The sequence below is a fragment of the Hirundo rustica genome, chromosome 16 (genome assembly GCF_015227805.2).
Source record: "Hirundo rustica isolate bHirRus1 chromosome 16, bHirRus1.pri.v3, whole genome shotgun sequence".
Taxonomy (NCBI): Eukaryota; Metazoa; Chordata; class Aves; order Passeriformes; family Hirundinidae; genus Hirundo; species Hirundo rustica.
In genome coordinates this window covers 11,249,098-11,271,378 of record NC_053465.1, presented here as the reverse complement: position 1 = coordinate 11,271,378, position 22,281 = coordinate 11,249,098, and the positions used below count along the sequence as shown (strand labels likewise).

Below are 22,281 nucleotides of genomic sequence, written 5' to 3'. Positions count from 1 at the left end.
TTCAAATGAATATTTAAAGTGGATCATTGCACGCTTTGCCTACAAATTCTTTTTTTAAATCTTGTCCTTCCTCTCCCTCCATCTTTTAAGGAGCTTCCACCCAGAATTCCAACGCAGTGGAACCCGAAAAGCAAGTTGACAGCACGGTGAAGATGGCTGGAGTTATAGCTGGGCTCCTGATGTTTGTTATCATCCTCTTGGGAGCAATGCTTACCATCAAAAGAAGGTAAGTTTCTGCTTTGCTTCCATCTTGGGCCTCTTGGCTACATTGTTGTAGTTTCCAAAGGAAGAGTAAATAAAGATAAAGCATTCTTTATGTGTGATAGAGAGCAGCAGTTGATGCCTGTGTGCATAACACTGACACTGAGGGTGTCAGGAGAAATACCAGTTCTGGGAGATCCAGCAACCAAAGATCATTGTTACTGCAAAGTGATAATGATAATTAATTGATCATTAGTGTCTAGGGATAAGTCATGAAGTGGCATGGAGAAGTACAAGGGGATAAAAGGAGAACCTCTCCCAACAGGAAAGGCTGAGAGACTTGGGTTCGTTCAGTTTGGGGTGGAGAAGGCTTGGAGTGACCCAGCTGTGGGCTTCCAGTACCTGACAGAGCTACAAGAAGGATGAAGAGAGAGAGAACTTAGAAGGGCCTGGAGTGACAGGACAGGGGGGAATGGCTTCAAGCTGACAGAGAGGAGGTTTAATGAGACATTAGGAAGAAATTCTTCCCTGTGAGAGAGGTGAGGCCCTGGCACAGGGTGCCCAGAGAAGCTGTGCCTGCTTCATCCCAACCATTTTCCCAGCCCTTGAGTTTTCTGATGCTTTGGCTGTCCCAACTGCTGCAACATAAGTTATTATCTCACAGATGACACAGACAAACCCCCAAGCAAAATTACTCATACTGCAGAATGAGTCCCAGAGGTTGGACACTGAGGGTCCATGTGCTCTGTGTGAAAGTTCCCAAGCTCCTGCTGAGCTGAGCTGGCCCCTGAGACAGTGCTCAGAACCTTCAGCTGCATTTCCCTGGTCCCTGAGGCAGCAATGTTTGGTGAATTTGGGTGTGATGTCCCACGAACAGAACTTTGCTCTATCTGGTTTTGCCATTGGCTCTGTAAACCTGGGCAATTTTCTTCAAAGTTAACACAAGAAAGGAGGTGAGTGGGAGTATTAGAAATCTAAATTCTCCCTTTTTTCCCCTAGAGCAGGAACATTACACTTTCCTCTGTGTTGTTTCCACAGCCCCTCCCAGGGCAGACAAGCAGAATCCCTGCAGTCTGTACCTCTGTCTGTTTGCTGCACTTTGCAAGGATACCCGCGGGGAGACACACTGAAATAAGGAATAAACTGGCTCATTGACTTTAAAATCTTTTCCCATTTAGAAGCTCTGAGTGCAGGAGGAGATTTGGGAGGCTGTGGCACACCTCCAGCACCTCCAGAGCTGCTGATCACATCCATTCTGGGCTCCCTTGGATGGGCACCACCAGTTGGGGCTGGGAGCTACATATGGACAAGTGTTCCCTGAAGATGAACTTCAGCCTGTCAGGCTCATTTCATTTGTAAGCTGGTGTGGGTTGGGACCAGCTTTTATAGAAGGAGAAACTGATTTGGACCACAAATTGATTGGAACTTCTGGAGGAGCAGTGGTGAAAGCTTGAGCTCTTCCGAGAGAACAGTTTAACAACAGAGTTCTCTCTTTATTTTGCAAACAGAAGCTTTGGAGCTTAAGCTCTTGCATTCCATATTTGCTCTAGTCTCATTTTAAAAACAGTTCCCTTCCCAGGGCACCAAGGCCTTGGTGTACGAAGTGTAGCCTTGCAAGGCAACAATTCAGAAAAAATAATTTAATGAGCTGAACTTGACATGTTGTCTTCAAATGGAGCTGGAAAATATCCCGGTGACATTTGTCCACTGTCCAGGGCATCACAGCTCATTGGGAGCAGGCACAGGGTTTCCTGGATGAAGCATTTTGTTAAGCAGTGCAGAGAGCAGAGGAAGGAGAGGGATTAGAAGAGAAGAAAGATGTTGGTTTGAGATAAGCATTGGTGTCACCAGGAGTCTCTTTTTGTTCTGTGGGACTCATCAGATCAGCAGCACCCTGCTTGGAACCTTTCAGACACAGAACATGAGCAAGCAGTGCTCAGTTGCTCACAGTTTCAGCAGAACAAATTGCAAAAATTCCACGAACTCAGAAATTTCTGGTGGCTGATAAAGTTTTAGAGAGTTTAGTCAGATATGTGAAGCTAAATTAAGCCAACCAGTGTATTTATGCAGTGGAAAATTTGGGTTTGACTTTATGTTTGTTGTCTGAAAGTTTTAGTTGAAACTTGGGGTTGTCTAAAATCTGCTGAAGTTTCCTTATCTGTATATCTATGTCAAATTTGGGTGTACGTATAAATTTCTGTTTTAAACGTGACTGTCTCACAGAATTTAAAATTGAAAACGTTAACAGTTGGTTTTCTTGGTTTTGAGAACCCACTAACTCCAGGAGTTGAGTCACAGCATCATCATTACATGTATATAATGTATATACATGTATATAAATGTATATTAAAATTGCTGCCACATAACAGAGAGAAGCTTTATACAAAGACATGCAGTGACAGGACAAGGGGGGATGGCTTCAAACTGAAAGAGATTAAATTTAGATCGGATTTCAGGAAGACTCACACTCACTCTGAGGTGCCCAGAGAAGCTGGGGCTGCCCCTGGATCCCTGGAAGTGTCCAAAGCCAGGCTGGATGGAGCTTGGAGCAGCCTGGGACAGTGGGAGGTGTCTATGCCCATGGCACGGGGATTGGAATAATCTTTAATGTCCATTCCAACCCAAACCACTCTGTGATTCTGTGATAATTTAGCCTGTTAATTTAGGGGTGGTTATGGTTGTATATACCCACAAAAGGCAGAACCACATTATTCCTTTAACAGATACATATCCTGAAATATTTCATTGTATTGTTTGAAAATATTTCTAATTCTCTAAGGAGCTTGTTGGTTTTTTTCCTTAATGTTATTCAAATACATTTGTGTAACACAGAATACAGAATCATTTTATAAAAACAAAACAGAGCAAGAAAAACAAGACATTTTTTCAGGAGAAAATACCCTTTGACTTTGCTCCTCCCCAGAGCATTTGATTTTGGTCAGTTCTGATTTCATCTGGGCAGTTTTAATTCTGATGTAATCGTGACTTGTATTTCCCTGGAGTGAAGAATTTGACACCTCTCGGGCTGGTGTGTTTGAGCAGACAAAGCCTCCACTGACCCCTTTAAATGTAAGACTGAATAAATAGGATCAGACAGCCTGTCATGGGTGCACTGTAAATAAGTTCTTTAAACTGCTGTCGGTGGCAAAAAAGGAGATTTGGGGCCATGTAGGGTCTAGGATTATTTCCTCCTATGAAAATGCCACTCCTTATTCTGGATTAGGATTTAGGCTGGTACCTTAAACTAATTAAATAAAACCCCAAAGCCTCTTGGGCAGAACATACCCAAGCTGTAGGATGGAATTAGGAAAAGGGATGTTTGCACATTCAGTGTCCCCCCCCGTGTCCCTGGTGGAGCCAGGAAGGGCTTTGGGATTTGTTCTACATTCTAGGACCAGGTCATGTTTTTAATGAACCATAACTCCGACCAATTCTGACACCTAAGCTTTGAATTATTTTTTAGTAAGTCCTTATTTCAGGCTGCATATTTTGGAAGAATTTGAGCCAAAATGTCCAATCCCAAAACATAATCCTCCTTTTGATTGTCTTCCTTTATTTTCTATCCTTATGGAGCAAACCTTTCTGAGCTTTTCTCTGCAGTCTGGAGGGATGTGCAGCTTTTTAATGAGGGCTGAGAGTGTGGTGGGATCCCAGATGTCTTGTGGCCCAGACAGGAGAGCAGCAGAAAGAACAGCAAGATGTTCAAGGGAACAGTTCCAGTCGATAGAGCTGTGTGAGCCCTGGTCCTGGCCTCTCGCAGGGCTTGGTTTAATTCAATCATTTTGGGGATTTCATGGGTTCAACTGTATGTGCTCTCATTTTCTGCATCTTGGTCATGTTTCCCTTTGTTTAGAGGCTCAGTGGAACTTGGATTTTCACAGGGAAGCTCAGTGGCAATCACAGCACCTCAGCTGCTGGGGCCTGTAGAATTGCTGCTTTCAGGAGATAATAGCATTTAATTAAAATACATCCAGGTGTAACTTGGAATCAATGCCATTCAAACAACTCGGCATACATCAGGAATCTGAGCAAAAATAGCAGGTTTATAGCAAAGGCCATCACCAGGAAAACCATGCCACTTCCATTTAATCCTCATGAACAGTTCTTTACCCCATGTGTGCACGGAGTGACTGAGCTGAACCGGGTTTCCACGTGTGCTTATGGAAGTTGTGTTCAGAGCAACCATAAAAGTGAACACTCGAAAGCTGCATTTGTATTTCTAAGCAATTCCTGCTCATCCTAGTGTCTTCAGGGATGAGATTTTAAAACTGTGCAATAAGTTGAAGTTTGTGTTTCACTGTTTTTCCTTGTCTTGATCACTGTTGCTGCTTCTGTGGCTTCTTGGGGCTGGTGGTAAATCTCTAACACCCTGGGCTGAGTCTGTTGTGAACCAGTCTTTTCAGAGGAGCCCCTTTCCAGCTAAAAAAGGGAAAATATCAACTCTTAAGCTACAACTGATTGCCAAGGCTCAGTCTGTGGTGCTGCTCAAAATGCTGTGAAATGAATTGTTGAGAAACTGTGGTAGAAAATGCTTAATCACAGTCATGCAGAAAGCTAATGCATGCCCCCAGCACTCAGCTAAAAATATGGAGTGATGCTTGAATTGTTAATAAACTATTTGCATTTTAGAGTTTGATGAAGCTTGATTTATCATTAGACAATTTGCTCATTGTCTAAATATTCCAAAATCCTGGTGTTCTTACATTGTCACTTCCCTATTTATTGTTATTTGTATTAATAGCTCTGACATCTTTCCTTCCATTTCAAAAATATTAAAGCACTTGAGAGGTGAAATTAAGTCTCACTGCCCATGTTACTGACAAGACAAAGTGAGGGAATTAAAGGTGAGGGGATTTATTCATGGTGGCAGAAGTGGAAACACAATCTATGTCCAGTATCTATTTATTCCTCACCACCATACAGCTCCTGAAACAAGTGTAGGCAAATAGATCTCAGTACAGAAAACAGCACAAATACTTTGTATATTGAAAAAGAAGCCTGGACTTCATCTAAATCTAATTATGTGCTTTTCTCTTTTTCTCCTTTTGGATATTTTGTTCATCTGACTGGCCATCAATATTTAGAAGAAATGCATATTCCTACTCCTATTACTTGTGAGTACTTGACTGGGGATGAGGTTTTTCGAGCATGTTGACCCTGTGGTAATTTTGTGCTTTGTTCTAATTTTTTGTTAATTTTTGCCTTTTTTTATCATTCCATTTATCCTTGTCTTTCCAGCAGCTTGTGTTTCTTGTGTTTTGTTTTCCCAGTTGCATGCTGTTACGTTTTCCCTGTTTTTCCATTGCACCTGTGGCTGTGCCTGCAAACACATGAATGTCCACAGATATGTCAGTTACAGTTTATAGCACTTCAGATTGGATATTCATCTTTAGATTGGATATCAGGAAAAATTTCTTCACCAAAAGGGCTGTGCAGCACCAGAACATGTGGCCCAGGGAAGTGATGGAGTCACCACCGAGGCATTTACAACTTGTGTGGATGTGGCACTTGGGGACAGGGCAGTGCTGGAGGAGCAGTTGGACTTGATGATCTTGGAAATCTTTTCCAACATTAATGGATTCTATGATTCTGTAAATGCTAATGGACAAATACAGAGTGTCCCAAGTGCACCTTTTTAATTGTCCATTGCTCATAGCCAGACTTCAGGGAAATTCACACCTGAAAGTTATTGTTGGGAATTTCTCAGCCATGGATGTAAGCTTTTTAAAAGCCTTAGGGTTTCTGACAACTGGGAGTTGACATTATCCCAGCAAACATCCCTGTTCCTGGAGCTGCCAGGTTCTGAGTGTTGGTTTAGATCATTGGATGATGAAGTGGTTCAGATATTCAAATCTAAATCACCTGTCCAGTCCTAATGACAACGCTGCATAATTAAGGCAGTTGTTAAGGCACATGAAAATGCTTCACACATCGGCACTTCCAGAGCCATCTGTTGCCTAAAGACTGAGGGGCTGGGAAGCAATCAGGGCCAAGCTGTTTCTGCCATGGTAATGGTTGTCTGAGGATCCAGAGGAGGAGAGGGCTGGATCAATGATGTGAGGAAAAAGTCCTGGAGAAGTGAGTTGGACCCCTCTGCTGCCATCAGAGGGCTGGGAGGGATGGAGAAGGCAGCTGTTGCTGCAGACAGGAACAGCTCTGCCCTCTCCAGCTCCCAGAAGCAGCAGGAGCTCTATCACTGACTCCAACCCTTTCCCCAGAGCCTGCCAGACTTGTCAGGGCTCTGAAAGCCACCGAGTTTTCCCCAGGGCCACATCAGCCCTGACAGCCCCTCCTGGTCTGCTGCTCCAGGAGCTGCCTCCTTCCTCCCTTCCTGCAGTTCCTCTTTGTTTCATCTTGGTGCTTTTTTTCTGGAAGATGTTCAGCAGGCCAGCAGAATGAGAGGGTCAGTGTGCAGCCACTCTAAGGGGAGCTGATTTCTTTTCCATATCAGTTGCTTTATGTCCAAAGAAGAGGGCAAAGGAGGCTCCCCACTCACAGCTGCTTGGAGGGATTTTGTTTCCCCATGACCTGTCAGGAAGCTATTGAAAGAGGAACCTTTCCCACTTCCCAAGCATGTGAGGAGCCTTAGGGCACCATCATGAGTCTTGACTTTGCCCAGGGATGCAATTGTAAATGCAGAGTAACTCCATTTCCTCTAGATTTCACAGTGGTTCACCGAGAACAAAATCTGACCTTAAGCAGCCAGATTAAAGAGGAGGTGTACCTAAGTGGAAGGTGGGGGATGGTTCTAACCCAAAGGGGCTACAGCTAGTTGAGTTATTGATAGAAGGTTTCCTCTTCTGCACATTTGTCATGTTTTACTGTTTGGTTTCCTTACAACCAGTAGCACCGCTGCCTGAGAAATTCAGTGCCAGGTTTCCCGTTATAATTCTGTCCTTTTCCAGCAGGCAGTATGTGGTCAGCATGTCCCCTGCTTCATTTTATTTTGAGATCTGTGTGTTTAAAAAGATGAATCAACTTCCAAGCCCTCTGTGACCCATTTTACAGCTGCACAGCATTGCTTTAAGCAGTCAGCTGAGGATTGCTCTGCCAGAGCAAGCACAGGGGTCCTTAAGGGGAATATTTGCTGTGGGCCAATTTGCTGGACCCTTTTTCCTCAGGGAGCAGTGCAGCGACCCAGGAAAAGTGAAGAGAAAAAGCCTCTGGAGGGTCACCCAAGGCTGGGCTCGCAGTGAGCCTCAGCAGAGGCAGAAGGAAGGGCTTTAATAAGGTTTAGTGAGGCAGATGTCCAGCATGCAGCACATCACACCAGGGAAAAGCCAGAGGTGCCATCAGGCAAACTGAGTGTCCATAGGAGCCGGTGGAGATTGGAGCTCAGCTTGCACAAAGCTTTTCCTTCCCAGTGCCACAGCCCAAACGAACTCTGCAGAGAGCTCGTTCTTACCTCTGTGCTGGTGGTGTCCCAGGGACAGCTCTGCAAGCTGAGCATCCTGAGAGTGGAGGCAACACGTCCACAGCCACCTGAGCTCCAGCACCAGGCTCTGCACGTCAGCGCTGTGGCTCACAGGGACTGCTGCTCTGCTCCCTGTGCTGGGAGAAGCCAAGCTCTGCTTTGTCCTTTTATCCCCTTGAACAACCATCAGGGTAAAAGGGATGTTCCAGTAGTGGGGGAAAAAAGCAGGAGACCCCATGAAGTTTACCGAGTTTCAAGTTTCACATGAAATTCTTCATTAGAAATGCAGATTAAGATCCGAAATTGCTGAGGACTCTGCAATCCTTGGCCAAACTTGATTCAAATTGCTCTGGACTTCTATGAGCAGAGAGGTTGGATTTAAGTTTATTTGAAATGTTATGGAAAGAACTGCAGCAATGTGGTTATATACAGATTTTTTTTTTTTTTTTTTTTTAATAGAATTAGTTTCTGTGCTATGACCTTGCATGAATTATTTAGCCCTGAAGCAAAATTCAGTTGACTGAGTTACCAGTATTGAAAAGCAGGTTCCCAAATAAATCTGCTGGCAGATTTTTAAATGTGACCGTATGGACTGTATCACTTCATGTTTGGTTTAGGTTTCTGGACTTCAAAGCTGTGTTTCTTAGAGCAGTTCTTGTCTGCTTTCAGATAATTCCTCCCAACCCTTTGTCATCTTCTATACAGGCATTTCTTCATGTTGGGGGCCAAAATCTCCTATCCTAACTTTTCCAAACAGTTCTGAATAATTCTGTTAAAGTCACTGAGACTTTTTCCAGGAGTACCTGGTCTTTACAGAGACAGACCACACCATTTTGGTCATCTTTAGACTGGAATTCTGCCCTCAGCCAGTCTTGGGTTCTGCTGTAATTCAGAACTGGAACATCTGATTCCGTGATGGTTGAGTACCTGAAGCTCTGGCTGGTGAAACCAGTCCAAAATATTCATTTACAGGAGCAGCTATTTTGGGCAAGCATAGTTCCAGGTAAATAGTTATGGGATTCTTGTATAGTGACACTTGATTGAAGACTTCCTACACCATATAGGAAAGGATGAAAGAGAAGGCCACAGAGACCTTGAACATGCTTTAAGTGGAAATACAACCCAGGAGGCATCGATTCCTAACTGGTAACTCATGGTGCAAGGTCAGCATCATACTGTGGACTTGAGTTTAGCCATCACAAAGGCCTCTTGCCTGTGAGTTGAGATCCTGTGAGGAGGAAGAGATGGAATCAGGAGTCCTTGTCCTGGGGCACTCCTTGCACCCCTGTGCCCGGGGAGATGCCTGAACCTGTTCAGAGGAGTTACTCTGTATTTACACCAACACAAATGGTGTCTAGGGTTGGGACAGAATTGCTGCTGTCTCTCTGCACTTTAATTTACTGGGCAGCGTAAGATATCAACCCAGCCAGCTCTGGGAGATGTTGGTTTTACTCCCAGCTGAAGCTGTAAAACACAGACAGCAATTCATCCAGTTTACAGAAGGGTTTGCAGTTAGTGACAGACACCTCTTTTGCAACAGTGTTTTCAACCGCAGCAATCCAGATCGTGATTTTATTATTTGCTCACCAGGAAAATAAATGGAAATGTTTTCTGTGTGTGGGTTGTTTGTTTTGGTTTGTTTCTTTCTCCTGGATTGGGTAATGGCTGCAGAATGAAATTTAATCAAGAACAATATGAGACCAGGGAAGAATTTCTGGAAATACAGAGATTCATGTATGTGTTACAAGCACTCAGTTTAATGTCATTTATTAGCAAAGGGCACTCAATGGCCAAGATGTTTTCCTTTTCCCCTGAACTGGCCAGAGGCCCAGGAACTTGATTGCAATGTAGGAAGCCCCTTCAACTCCCACTGGAATTTCACACCAGTTTTAATTGTTGGGTGGTTTCAGCTGGGAGTTTCTCTTCATGGGAGAGATTTGCAAAGGTTATTAAGTTAAATATATACTTAGATTTTTTTTTTTTTTTTAAATAACAGTTTATGCTGAATTTATTGCCACCATCTGTGGGACATTTGGAAAGAAAAGCATCCCTTTATTTTATTTATAAGTATACCTCTGTACAACCACATTCACACATAAATATCTCCTTGTATTTCCATGGATGGTGGGATCTGCCTGCACAGGTCAGCTCGCTAAATCAAGATTTTAAGAAGTAACATTCTCATTAGGTGCTTTTCTCATCAGATGATGGAAAAACAGGATTGTTAATCAGTGGCTATGCCAGTCTAATGAAAGCAAATTAAAAAAAATAATATATCAGAATGTAGAAAGTAGATGAGATGTTATTTAGAGCATGTCTGTATGGTGATTGCAAGCAGAGGACAGGGTTTGTGGCTGTCTGTACCAGCAGACTTACACTGGGTGGCTCCTACGTGCTCCTGGCTAGTCTAAACTTTCTCTGGTTGTAAGTAAAACTAAAAAATACGTATACATAAAAATAAATCCTCCACAAGCAGTGATTAATTTGATCAAGTGAAGCATAGATCATACTCTCAAGAGCCTGTGCTTGTATGCTCACAGTGCAAAACACTCAGGGCATCTTCTGACTTATCTCCACTTCCTCCTGTCCTGTGATGTTTGCTCTGTGACATTGGCCTTTGCTCTGCACTACACCTTTACTGCAGCAGCCTCCCTCTGCTCCTGCCACAACCTGGCTGCATCAGAGCAGGTGCTGAAAGCACAACTAAAGCTCTCAGAGTGCGCTGAGGCGGGGAATTGCCCTTGCAGTGGCTCTGAGAAAGCTGCCCAGGTGCTTAGGGCAGAATTGCTTCCCAGCCCTGCTCAGGCTGCAGTTCAGGAGGAGCAGTGAGGAATCACCTTTAATCTGGAGCATGGAGCAGGTGCCCCCAGTGTGAGACAGAAGGCTGCACTGCTCTGAGCTCCCATTCCTCTGGCTCTGTTCGCAGCCCACAGTGACCAGGACTGCCCAGCCTGCCTGCCCCACTGCCCAAGGGATGGGCAGCTCCTCCTGCACAGAGCCTTCCCCCAGTTTAAATTAACAGCCTTCCCCAGCCCCTGCAGGCAGCAAGAACAGCTCCCCTCTGCTGTCTTGTCATGTTTGAAGACCTATCAGCCCTATTTGATTTCCTTTTCTCTAGATTAAAGGTCCACATTTCCTTTGGCCTTTGCTTGTAGATCATGTTTCCCAGCTTTACCTTTCGTGTCCTCCTTTGTGTGTGCCCCTGTAGCACAGGTCTAATTTGAAGAGCAGTGTTGCAGCAGAGCCCTCAGTCAGAGCAACAGGATCACCCAGATTATAGTGCCACACCATTTGTTTTAAACCAGCATGAAACCATTCTTCCAAATTGGATTTGTCATCTGCTACAGGTGCAGGGCATGGAGATCCTTTGCAATAGAGCTGCTGTTTGACCTGTGCTCCCTGGTATTTGCATGCCTGCCTTAAATTGGGGCAGATTCCATCACAAATTACACATGTACTCCTAGGAGTTTGCTACGCACAATTCTCTAAAAGGAATTTTATTTTTTTTCTGCCTTTCTCAAATTGCTTATTGAAAATGAGGGAAATAAGCAATTTGTGTCTGTAGGAGGAAATTTCACGTTTAGCTTACATGATCTATACCTAAAGTCTAAATTACCTGTGCATGCAAATCTACACCACAGTGTGCATAATCCATCCTGGCGAAACATCTAAAATTAAATCCGTCCACATACATGCACGAGAGTTCTCCAGGAGTGGCAGTTACAGATTTAATGTTCATGCATGTAGAATTGATAGAAAAAGTTAGAGAAGAGTTTGCAGCTGTTTATAAAAAAAAAAAAATCCCTGCCAGTCATCCAAACCTCCACAAAACAGGAATGTGATCCTGCAGATACTTCTAGCAGAAAATATTACTGGAGCTTCCTGATTAATGCCCGTGGCAGTAAAGGGTTTGTGCTTGACACCCAGTTTGCATTCCTTGACTGTTTAAGTGGAACTCCCACAATTTTAATGTAGTGCTTCAGATTTTATGTCTAGTCTCTGATACGAGTAGAAGTTTCAAAAAATAACCGAATCAAATCTCCATCATTTTCTTTCCCCCCAAATTCACTTAGTTGTGTGCACTGCCAATGGCTTTTCTCCTTGTTTTTAATGGGGTCAGCATCAACTGCCTGATTATACAGCTGCTTTCATTTTTTCACTCAACTCTGAGCATCTTTCTGTCTCATCCCTCCTCTGTGTGTGTGGTGCTTGCAAACATCATCCCTTCAATTCCAAACCCTCTCAAACTGGAAAGAGCAACCCGGTAAACTCCATCCACGGGCTCCTGCTTTCTTCTTGCCCCATTTCCCTTACCCTTGAATGTAAACCAGCATTAAGATCATGTCATTCCCATCCTGACATTCTGTGTCGATTGTATCAGACTCTTCTTCCCAAGGTCTGCCTGGTCCTTTATTTCCTCCCCTTTTCAGCTGCATGAGTGGGGAAGTGTCTGCTCTGCTGGGGTGTCAGCTGTGCTGGGGACACGCTGGGCACGCAGCCAGCCCGTGACTGACACTGATGCTCCCAGAGCAGCTTCCTTGGGGTGTTGCAGTGGCTCTGCAGGGCAGTGGGGACAGCGGGGGCCGTGCCACCGGCGTGGCTTGTCAGTGATTCACAGAGATCTCTTGGAGTGCCCTATTTTTGGAAACAGCGTTTCTAGATAAATGCTTTTCCAATTCCAAAAGGCGTTTTGACGTGCTGGGAAATAAACCTCTACCTAGCTGTGGGTTTTAAGTCACATCCCCTAACATTCTGGAAAGTGGTAGTCATTTGATTTTATAATCTTTTCTATGAATTATAATGATGGTAAGGACCAAATAGGCTTAGTCCTGTGCTGCCACTCTCTCCAGACACGGAGCGGCAGCAGAAAAGGCACGCTCAGCAGCCGAGAGCCCCTTGATGTGTCTGGCAAGCTTAGCTCTGAAATCCTCAAAAGAGATCTGTCTTCCTTTTCCCTCTAAATTTAGTCGAAGAATTTTTACATTCTTGGAACACAGAGGGAGAAAGGTGGAAACTGTTAAGACGATGTTGAAAGGCAATTGTAGCGTTTTCAGATGCAGACCCGGGTTGTATGTGTGAGGTAGATTGAGAACTTTAAACTCATGTCACCTTTTCTTTTTAGGCATTCAAGCCAATGTTTTAGGGGCCTCTCTGTCTTCTACAGGACCAGGTAGAACTCCTTTGCATAGGGCTTTTGTAAGCAGGCCTTTGGGGACTAAGGGGCTTGGGTTTGGGGTTATTTTTTTCCTGCCTAGGACATGCAGTAATGTTGTTGCTCTTCCACACAAAGACAAAACAAGTTTGCCAACTGCAGCTCTTTGTAGCTGGTTGGCATTTCTGAAAAGATACCAGGCAATGGGGATTTACAGATAATTATTGCCACAAATAATTTAACTTGCATTGAATGAGGAAGTCGCCCCTTTTGACTCACCACTTTCAACCACCAGGAGTGGTTGTCTGTAGTGGCTCACCCCAGCAGTCCAGAGTGCTTGTTATTAAGGACTTCTGCGTTTTGGATTAGTGTTTCCCACTGAGTGATTTTAATTCCTGTTGCCAGAGAGTTCACACAGGCATGTACGATTAGCAAACTGTCGGGATTAAAAGAACCGCACGGCAGGGTTAGCACACTTCAAGGCTATTGTAGTTACTTCAGGTACCACAGCACAAAAAAACAGGGGCTCCCATGTCTGCAGCTCATGGCTCCTAAATCTGGCTGTGCCAACACTGCTGAACACTGGACCCAAAGCTTTGAACACCATTAAAAAACAGCTTTTTGCTTCATCACTCAAGGACCGCTCTCCTCTTTGCATCTTCATCTGCACAAATGGATACAGCATGGGAATTTTGGGAGATCTGAGCAAGCCCCCAGGGATGATGGACCCAATTGGAAAAGCTCTGGGCTTGGATTGGAACCACTGATTGTAAATGGCTGAACCCCAACTGGCTGAGCAGATGAGACAGATGTGTTTGATCAGAAGTTTGCAGCAAACATCCGAGTTTTTCTCCATAAATCTCTGCTCTCCTGATCTGGATTATCTTTCTTTAAAACAGGCTTTTCCCACAGACATAGGCAAAGGATTTAGCTCTCTTTGACCCTTCTTTGCAAACAAGTGTAAGTGGCCAAGCTGCCCATCTCCCGAAGGCTGGGGCTCAGCTATGTGCTTGAAGTTGCCTGTAAATGCCGCTCTGACATGTTCTGTGCATAAATAGAGCCTGATACACTATGTTGGAAGGAGTACCTTCTTTTTTTAGACTCTAATTAAGTTTAAAAGATGGGTAGTACTTACCGTAAGCATGTTGCTTTAGAGAAGAAAAACCTCTTTGCAAAATGATTCAGTTGTTAGGATTTTTTTTTTCTTCTTTGAGTTGGAGAAAAGAAAGAAAACTAAAGCTCCTTCTTACAGTAATCTGTTTTTCTCCCTTTTATTTTGTTTTATTTTCCTGTGTAGGGAAGTTGTGTGAGCAAAGTTCTTTGCTGGTGCTAGGGATTTGTGTGATATTTTTTCAAGGTGTGGATTGTAGAATGTCACACATTCATTTTTAAAGGGTTTTGCTCTCTGATACGAATGAAGCACAGGGCAGTCAAATGTCAGTGGAAGCTTAGCAGCTCACTTTTCCTGCTTCTCTCCATTTTATTATTCTCTGTGTTTGCAAAAAAGGAGCCTCTTACGTTCTCAGCTTTGTTAGTGTTTTCAGAGCAGGCAGCCTTGCTGCTTTCGACAAAGTTTTTGCTGTCTCCACAAAACAAGAAATGACCCTTTTTCCCAGAACAGGGGCATATTTGGACATTGCTAAAACAACTTCAGCCTTTGATGTGCCCCACTCTTCCCTGGCTGGGCATCCCCAGAGCAGCTGGAGCGTGTATCAGGGTTCAGGAGGCTGCTGCCCTCACTGCTCTGCTTGGGGACAGGACAGAACTCTGCTCCAGCTCTTTGGTGGCACAGAGTCAGGTCTGACACTGCCTCAAAGAACATCCCATGGGATGGTTGGAGATGTCCTGGTCCACTGGAGTGAGCAGTGCTCCCATCCCGAGCCCTCTGCTCCTGGAGCGTGCAGCACCCGCTCTAGGGGCCGGTCCTATTGCACCCTCTCCAAGGCACCTGCTGCAGGGGCTGGACCTATTGCACCCTCTCCAAGGCTGAGGTAGCACTCCCACTGCTGGGGTGATGCAGGTTTGTGCCAGATGAGTGGCTGGGAGGGACAGCTCCAGGCTGGTATCGCGGTATTTATCGCGCTCCACGAGTTACGTTAAAAAGCCGTGGGGTTTCCTGGTGTGTGGTTTGTTCACATGCCCTGCATGTCTGACCAAGTGGGGTAATTTTATCAAAACATTTTGCCATGGCTTTGCTTTTAACGTGGGCAAACTGACCTTGCTTTCTCCCCTCTCCAAACCACCCCAAAGGAAGCTAGCCAAGAAGCAGAAGGAGACTCAGACCAGCACGCAGAGGGAGATGGGTCCTGTGGCTGCTTCTGACAAGACCTCCACCAAACTCAGTGCTGTTCACAATGAAGAAGCTTTTTCTTCCAGCTGCCAAGATGTTAATGGATTCAGTAAGTTTAACTTGCTTGCAATGGATATCTCCCCCTTGGAGAGCTCTGGGTTCTTGAAAGGACCTATTCCTTTGGGCACAGCGTTGAGGAGTTAGGAATGGCAGTGATAGAGATCATTGCAAAAGCTCCCTAAAAATCTGGAATGTCTCTGTTTCTGTCCCTGCTTTAACTGTCAGACAGGTGGAGAGCATTCCTCTGGGTCCAAATCTACTGAGAATAATTTATAAAGTCTGTTCTAATAACTGCATCAGAATAAGAGGCACATGTTTATTTGTTGTTTAGAAACACTTTTTCCTTTGTGAGTAGAAGAGTCAATCACTTTAGCTGACTTGTAGGATGAAATAACATTTTCTGTATGAAATTGTTATGAAAGAAGGCCTGGTCTCCTGGCTAGAGAACTGGAATGGAAAGACAGCATTTCTTCCTTTGTCTGTGTCCTCGGTTTATTCTTCACACGGGTTCAGTAAAACTGATTCAGTTAACATTTGTAAACCACTCAGACCTCTGTAGCTAAAAGAGTTTTGTGGGTAAAGCAGCACCAAGTCCTACTTTAGCCTCACTAGATCCAGGTTGAGTGCATGGTGGATTGCATGGTGGATTTGTAAACTTTTTTCGTATTAAATAAATTTAAACTTAGACACTATGGGCATGTCACTCCTTCTTTTGACACTCAGCCTGTTAGTTTGGACAAGGGACAGCTCTGAAACTCAAGTGTGTACTAAAACTCTTGTCTTTATTAAGCATCTTTAGTGAAGGGTTTTTCCTCTTGATTGCTAAAATGGAAGTGCTCACAATACAAAATGTGGTTTATCATTGAAACCTCCCCTTGTAATCTGAAATTGAGTGGGACAGGTGGGGTGAGTTCATCCTTTCCCTCTCTCTGCAGGCCATGTCAAATTCCATCTGCACGTGCTGCTACTGCCACTGTGTGTAACACACCTGTGAGATGGATAAAGAGGTGTTTGGGGCAGCCAAGGCTGGCAGGGAACACTTTTCTCTGATATTAAATTGACTTCAGTCAAGATCTAATTTTCTCAAGTGCTGAGTAGCTGTATCCTAAGGAGGCAGCAATGTTCTGTGGGGTTCATATCTTTGAAAGCCAGGACAGCAGCAGACAGTTTTGTATCAGCCATCCCTGAAACAGCAAAGGCAGCTCGGTTGGAACACGTGGGGAAAATGTGTGTTTGACACTTCCCTCAGAATCTGGGTTTCTGAAAGTTTGGGGATTCTTTTTCCAGCCAGAAAATTAGTGAAGAGACAAGCTTGAAATGTGACCTCATTTTCCCCACCCTTGTTATTTTGACAGACTAATTAAAACAGTTGAGTCATTTGCTTGAAATAGCAACTATAGAAAACATGACGTATCAAATTTTGTGAAGAAACATCACTCCAGGTTTTCAATTTTTTTAATCAGTTAGACCTTTACTTGTCTGACATCTCTGCAGATTTTATCATGCCCTTTCCTGATAACCTGAGTAAGTCATGGGTGGAATCTTTTTTTTTTTTTTTTTTCCTCTTTATGAGAAAGAATTATCAATAAATCTTCACGATTTCTCCAAATTTTTTACTGCCAAGTCCAGGATGCTGAGGTGCTGGAGGTAAGTTTTGTGCAATAGTATGCACCTGCTGATACAGAAATTTTATGGGATAAAGAATTCCTTGAAAAGAAAAATAAAATAAATTGCCGTAATAGAGTTTAATACTTGTGGGTTCAATACAGGCCTACTTTGGAATAACATAATAGGATTATTTCTTAACCTTCCTGCTAACTAATAGAGTTTTACAGGGTTTATCCACCAGAGCTGTTGAAATCAACTGTCTTAAGCAGCAGTCAGATTCCTTCTTACATTGGTTTTTTTTGCCTGCCAACAGTAAATAGCATTTACAGCATCTCATGATGGGCAGTCACCCTCACACACTGCCCTCAGCTGTGGGAGCCTGAGCTGGCTGGATCAGGGATGTGGAAATGCCCCTCTCTTTTGGAAGAAGAGCCCACCAAGAGAAGCAAAGTGTTTTCAATGCCAGGATCACCTTGCCAGCTGACAAAAGCAAAAACAGAACAAGACAATTTGCTAAGTAGGATCCCTGAGTTATTGAATGACTTGCAGGCAGCTTTACCTGCAGAATGCAATGTCCTTGCAGGGCTTGTGTCCTTGCCTCCAGCTTTTACTTTCTGTCACAATAATTTTGATAACTTTTCAGACAGAACAAATTCAGTTGAGTGCCTGCTCACTGAGAGTAGGCACTCACTGAACTTGAAAAAATTAAAAAGAAGCTTTTCTTTTCCCATGCTCTCTCCAGCTGGCCGCTGGTCTGCTCCTGGGTGAGTCCTGTCCATCCTCCTGCCATTCCTTACCTGTCTCCCTGCCCTGTCACCACGCAGGACTATTTTTTAAAATCAGTTAGATTTAAAAGTCCCACTTTCAATCAGTCCCTGATGCTCTGCACCTCGAAGGAGATAAAAAATGAACAGCTGTCCTTCTTCTTATTAGCCCCTTGTTTTCTGTTGAGGCATCATGACCTCAGGCCTTGCTGAAAAGAGGAAGAGAATTAGGCAAAGGTCCTCATCCCTCTTTCCATTCTGCAGCAGTAGTTGTTATCCTGGATTCTCACTGATACATACAGGTGTTGAAATTAGAGATTTTTTGGACTCAGCCTCTGTCTCTGACACTGCACAGAATCAGAGGAGTCTGCTGAAACACAGGTTGGTCTGTGGCTGTTCCAGCTTGTCTGATTTTACTCGGGGATTATGAACAGTCACAGTTGTTCATTTTCTCAAATATCTTGGGTTTTTTAAGTTACCAATATATCCTAACTCCATTAAAGGCAGGTGATGGCCCTGGCAGTGGCTGAGCAGTTCCCTGGGGTGCAGGAATGTTGGGAAGCAGCACAGTCTCCTGTGGACATTGGCTCAGGGCAGGGTTATTATGAAACAAGATGGGCAATGGGAAACAAAGAGGACCTAAATTTGCCCCCAGTGCCTGCACTGACCAGAAGGGTGTGCAGGGGGCTGTCAGCACACAGAAATCACGGGCAGTTTGGCAGTGATGGGCCAGGCAGCAGTGGCTCAGCTCAGCAGGGATGCAGCAGTGATGTGCTCTGCACAAAGGAACTGCTCCTCTGGCTTTGCAGTGCTCGGGTGCCACGGACCAGCCCTGTCCAGGAGGATTCCCTGTCCCCAGCAGAACCATCCTGACATCCTTGCAGGGGTTCTGGTGGGAGCTGTTTGATTCTGAGGATTTAACCCTTGAAAATGCAGCCAGTTTTGCTGGAGGCTGATTTATTAAGGTGTGCTTTAGCTGTGTGACACCTCAGTTTGGGGGGAGACAGCTCTCCAGACTCCCTTCAGGAGGGACACTGACAGAGATGAAGGAGTGGCTTTAGTGCTTCAGGCAGAGCATTTTGGAAGTGGGGAAATGAGTTTTGCAGTCGGAACCACTACCATAAGGTACCAAGTCAGTGTGACTTCACTTAGGAGAACAAGAAGGTGAGAGGGAGGTGTAGGCAAGTGGCAGTCAGGGTTTAAAGGATCCATTTGTACCAAGAAACATCAGAATTCACACTTTTCCACAATCCTCCATGATTTGGTGTTCGCTGAGATGCAAAAGTCTTCACAAAAGACAAACACGGCAAGATGTAGTTCTTACTCCTGCCCCATTGATCATTCCCACTCATAATTAGGTGACCTGCTAAATGCAGTCTAAGGACTTGTAGGGTCATGGACATGAGATGTTTCTTTTAGTAAACAAAACTTTAAAATAATTTAAAAATAAAAGACCAACCCACATTTTATCAAAGACATAAAAGGAAAATATACTAAGTTCCCTTTTACTGGCTTCCTTGGGATTTTTGTGGGGTTTGCTAGTTTAGGAAATATTATAAAAATTAAAGACTCATTTTCAGAATAGGAAGGAGCCTTCACCACTCTGCATGACTGGAGGGATCCGTGTGGCCTCACGTGCCACTCCAGGGAGCACAAAGAGAATTTTTAATGAAGTCTTAATCTCTACCCTGATGTGAAATCCTCTCTGGACGTGTTTCCTTTGATTACCGACCCGAGTGCCTGTAAGAAATGCTAGTTAGAAAGCAACACTGTGTATACATCTCATTATACAACCTGACTGATTTCGGGAATAAGTTCTCCAAAGTTTTAAGAAACTTCTCTTTTGTGTTTGTGGGTTAGTTCTTTGGTTTGGTTTTTCATTTGTTTTGGTTTTGGGCTGGGCTTTTTCTTGGTTTTGGTTATGTTTGTTTGGGTTTGTTTGGGGTTTTTTCCCTCCTTTTTAACCTGAATCTAGAAGTCACATCCCAGTGTCACAAACACAGTTCATGTCATAAACCTCAGTTGGTAACATCTTTAATCAAACTCACTGGCATGAGGTGTTTTATCTGGTAATTCATCCTCAGCACCTCTGGAAAGGCAGTATGGCCCTATGAGTTCTTTTATACTCCCAAATTCCAGAAAAGCTTGTGTCCTGCCCCACGCCCTGAGCGTTGCCTTGCTCTGTGACATTGGGCAAACCAATTGCTCTATTTAGATCTTATTTTATGTTATCTGACCACATCCTAAGCGTGGTGAGAGAAGGGTCTGATCTAGGCTGACAAACAGCAGAAAAGTGCAAGAGGCCCCAAAGCAAAGGAGCTTCATGACAAAAGGCAGCTGGGGCAGAGCTCCAGCAGACCAAACCGTGAGGAATTTGGTGGTTTTAATGTGTTTCCAAGTCATGTAGGTCTGAAAATACAGTGTGAGAATGCAGAATGAGAGCGAGTCCATGAGCTAGATGATTAGAAACTGCTCAGGAGCTAATCCTGACTTTATGGAGCTCCCTAGACCAGTGACTTCTTTGGGTTTCCCCATGGAATAACTTGAAATTTTTAAGCAGTGTTTGCTCCATAGATATAAAAAATTGCTTCTGAAATTACTTTGATGTACACTGAGTTTTATCTACTTCTGTTGGGCTATGGAATAGTTTTTCCTGTGTTATCTGTTGTCATCTCTCTGATGTACTGAGATTTGTATTAGCTTGTTCCCCAACTTTCTGAGGAGGAGATAAATAAATGCCTGTAACTCTGAGAATGAATGCAGAGTGATAACAAAAGAATATGCCTTCAAAAATGATGGATTGCCATAAGAACGTGCATGTTTGCTGTTGTAGGTATAAAGCAGACTCATAAATTTGCTATCAAGACAAGAACCTACCACGAAGATGTTGAGCCCTTCCTCCTTTCAAAAAATGTTTGATTAATATGGAAATACTTGATTAGATTAATATGGAAATTTGTGGATTCTTGTCCAGAGAAAGCTAATGTTGTAATGGGAGAAAGCAAGGATGCTTGTCCTGCTGAAAGAACCCAGCTCACAGGGGAAGGGAGTATAGGATTTGCCATGAACAGTCCTGGGTTGAAGAACAAGTCTCTTGTTGAAAACTTGTAATGTTTTAACCAAAAAATTGCTGCCCCACCTGTGTATTTTCATGGTACATTGTGTTTGAGTAGGTTTATTTGAGTGTCAATACTGATTCTCTGTAGTTTGTATTTGGGGCTCTTTTTTGAGGAATTTCCTCTTAGAGACAAAACCCTAAATTTGCTCCTTTGGTTAAAAAAAAGAACATTTAGAATACAGACTTATGAATGTAGCTCTATGTGTATCCTGTTTAGGAACACATTGATTTACAGTAACTATAATCCTATATTTGGGGTCTGGAGTGCCAGTATTAAAGGAAATCCATCATGATGACAATGTAATAAATGTAATATGCATGTTGAAATGAAAAATATAATTCATTTTGATAAGCCTTATATATCCCATATTACTGTGTTCTTTGAGGAACATTCTCCCTGTTCTCTTTCTCTCTCTTAATATATGTCTAAAGTCTTTTCCTTATGTCTTTCCTACCTAGCATCACCCTCTCCTTGTTCATTTTCTGTCCAAAGCAAAACCCTTCAGAGCAAATCTATGTTGAATTCCTACTACTCAGGTACTAGTGCCAGACTTTTCTTTCATTTCTAAATTTCCTTTGCTTTTGTACGTTACCCAATATAACCTATAACAGACCGAGGCTTCTGAGCGTGAGACACAGCTAACCTTGTTCTCATTTTCTGTAACTTTTCTTTTCCTGTTGATCCTCTGTTGATTTCCATTGATCCCTGTCGTGTGGGTGAACGGAATTCCATCTCAAAGTTTCATCAGACACCGTCCCATCGACCACGCTGTTAGGTAAGAGGACAGGTATGGTGTGCTGGGCTGAGTGGAGAGCAAACACACTCTCTGTGTCCTGAGAATAACACTGGGAAGTGTTTGGCTTCCAAAATCAGAGATGATCCTGTGATCCTGTGTTAATCAGAAAGCTTCTGTTTCATTCATGTTTTGTTCTTGCTGTTAATTGCTTTCAAAGGAGAGAAAAATTCAAAAATTAAGGTTTAGTCATTTTTTCAAGTACACATTTTTTTTCTTTTCATCAGTGTTTGGGGTTCTGGGCCACATTCCCACACACTGCCTTGCCTCAGGCTTAGTTCTGACTCCTGCAGGTGGTTGTGCCTGTGCAGCTGACAGAGCCACAGAACAGTTTGTGTTGGAAGGGATCTCTAGAGGCTCTCCAGGCCAATCCCCTGCCATGGGCAGGAACACTTTCCTGTAGACCAGATTGCTCAGAGCCCCTTCCAGCCTGACCCAGAACATTTCCAGGCATGGGGTATCTTCCACCCCTCTGGGAAACCTGGGCCAGTGCCTCCCCACCCATTTTACATAAAGTTCCTTCTTTCTGTCTAGTCTGAATAATCCTGTTTCCATGTGAAACCACCCTCCAGTGCTCTGTGTGAGGCTGGGCTGTACCTGCCTCAAGGGTTGCAAATTTAAGTGAGGATTTGCATGTCTGCAGCAGGTGGGAGACGGCAGTTTTGGGTAAAGTTGCATGTCTAAAGGTTATTTGGAGAAATTCCTGGCTGGGTTTTGGGAAGTGGCTCCTCCTGATTCTGTGTATGCTGAGGGTTAAATGTTACATCTCCCAGGCAGTCAGGTATGGATTGGAGAGGATAACAATCAGGCAGGTCCTGAGAGGCAGAGGCTGTTCTGTGGCTGTATAAGATACCAGAAAGAAATTCCCCCCTGTGAGGGT

At 43.8% G+C, this 22,281-nt stretch overlaps 1 protein-coding gene across 7 annotated transcripts in view; it reads left to right on the top strand.

The window, feature by feature from the left end:
* PTPRT (protein tyrosine phosphatase receptor type T) overlaps nucleotides 1–22,281 on the top strand; it is a 451,419-nt gene that overhangs the window by 374,473 nt on the left and 54,665 nt on the right. Inside the window, exons 14-19 of one of the 7 annotated variants that reach the window (XM_040080151.2) lie at nucleotides 91–226; nucleotides 5,286–5,315; nucleotides 12,738–12,785; nucleotides 15,018–15,166; nucleotides 21,067–21,144; nucleotides 21,348–21,383. In XM_040080151.2, coding sequence (XP_039936085.1) covers nucleotides 91–226; nucleotides 5,286–5,315; nucleotides 12,738–12,785; nucleotides 15,018–15,166; nucleotides 21,067–21,144; nucleotides 21,348–21,383 — 477 coding nt within the window. The remainder of the gene's footprint in view (nucleotides 1–90; nucleotides 227–5,285; nucleotides 5,316–12,737; nucleotides 12,786–15,017; nucleotides 15,167–21,066; nucleotides 21,145–21,347; nucleotides 21,384–22,281) is intronic. The other 6 variants (XM_040080152.2, XM_040080153.2, XM_040080154.2 and 3 more) reach the window with 6 other exon arrangements.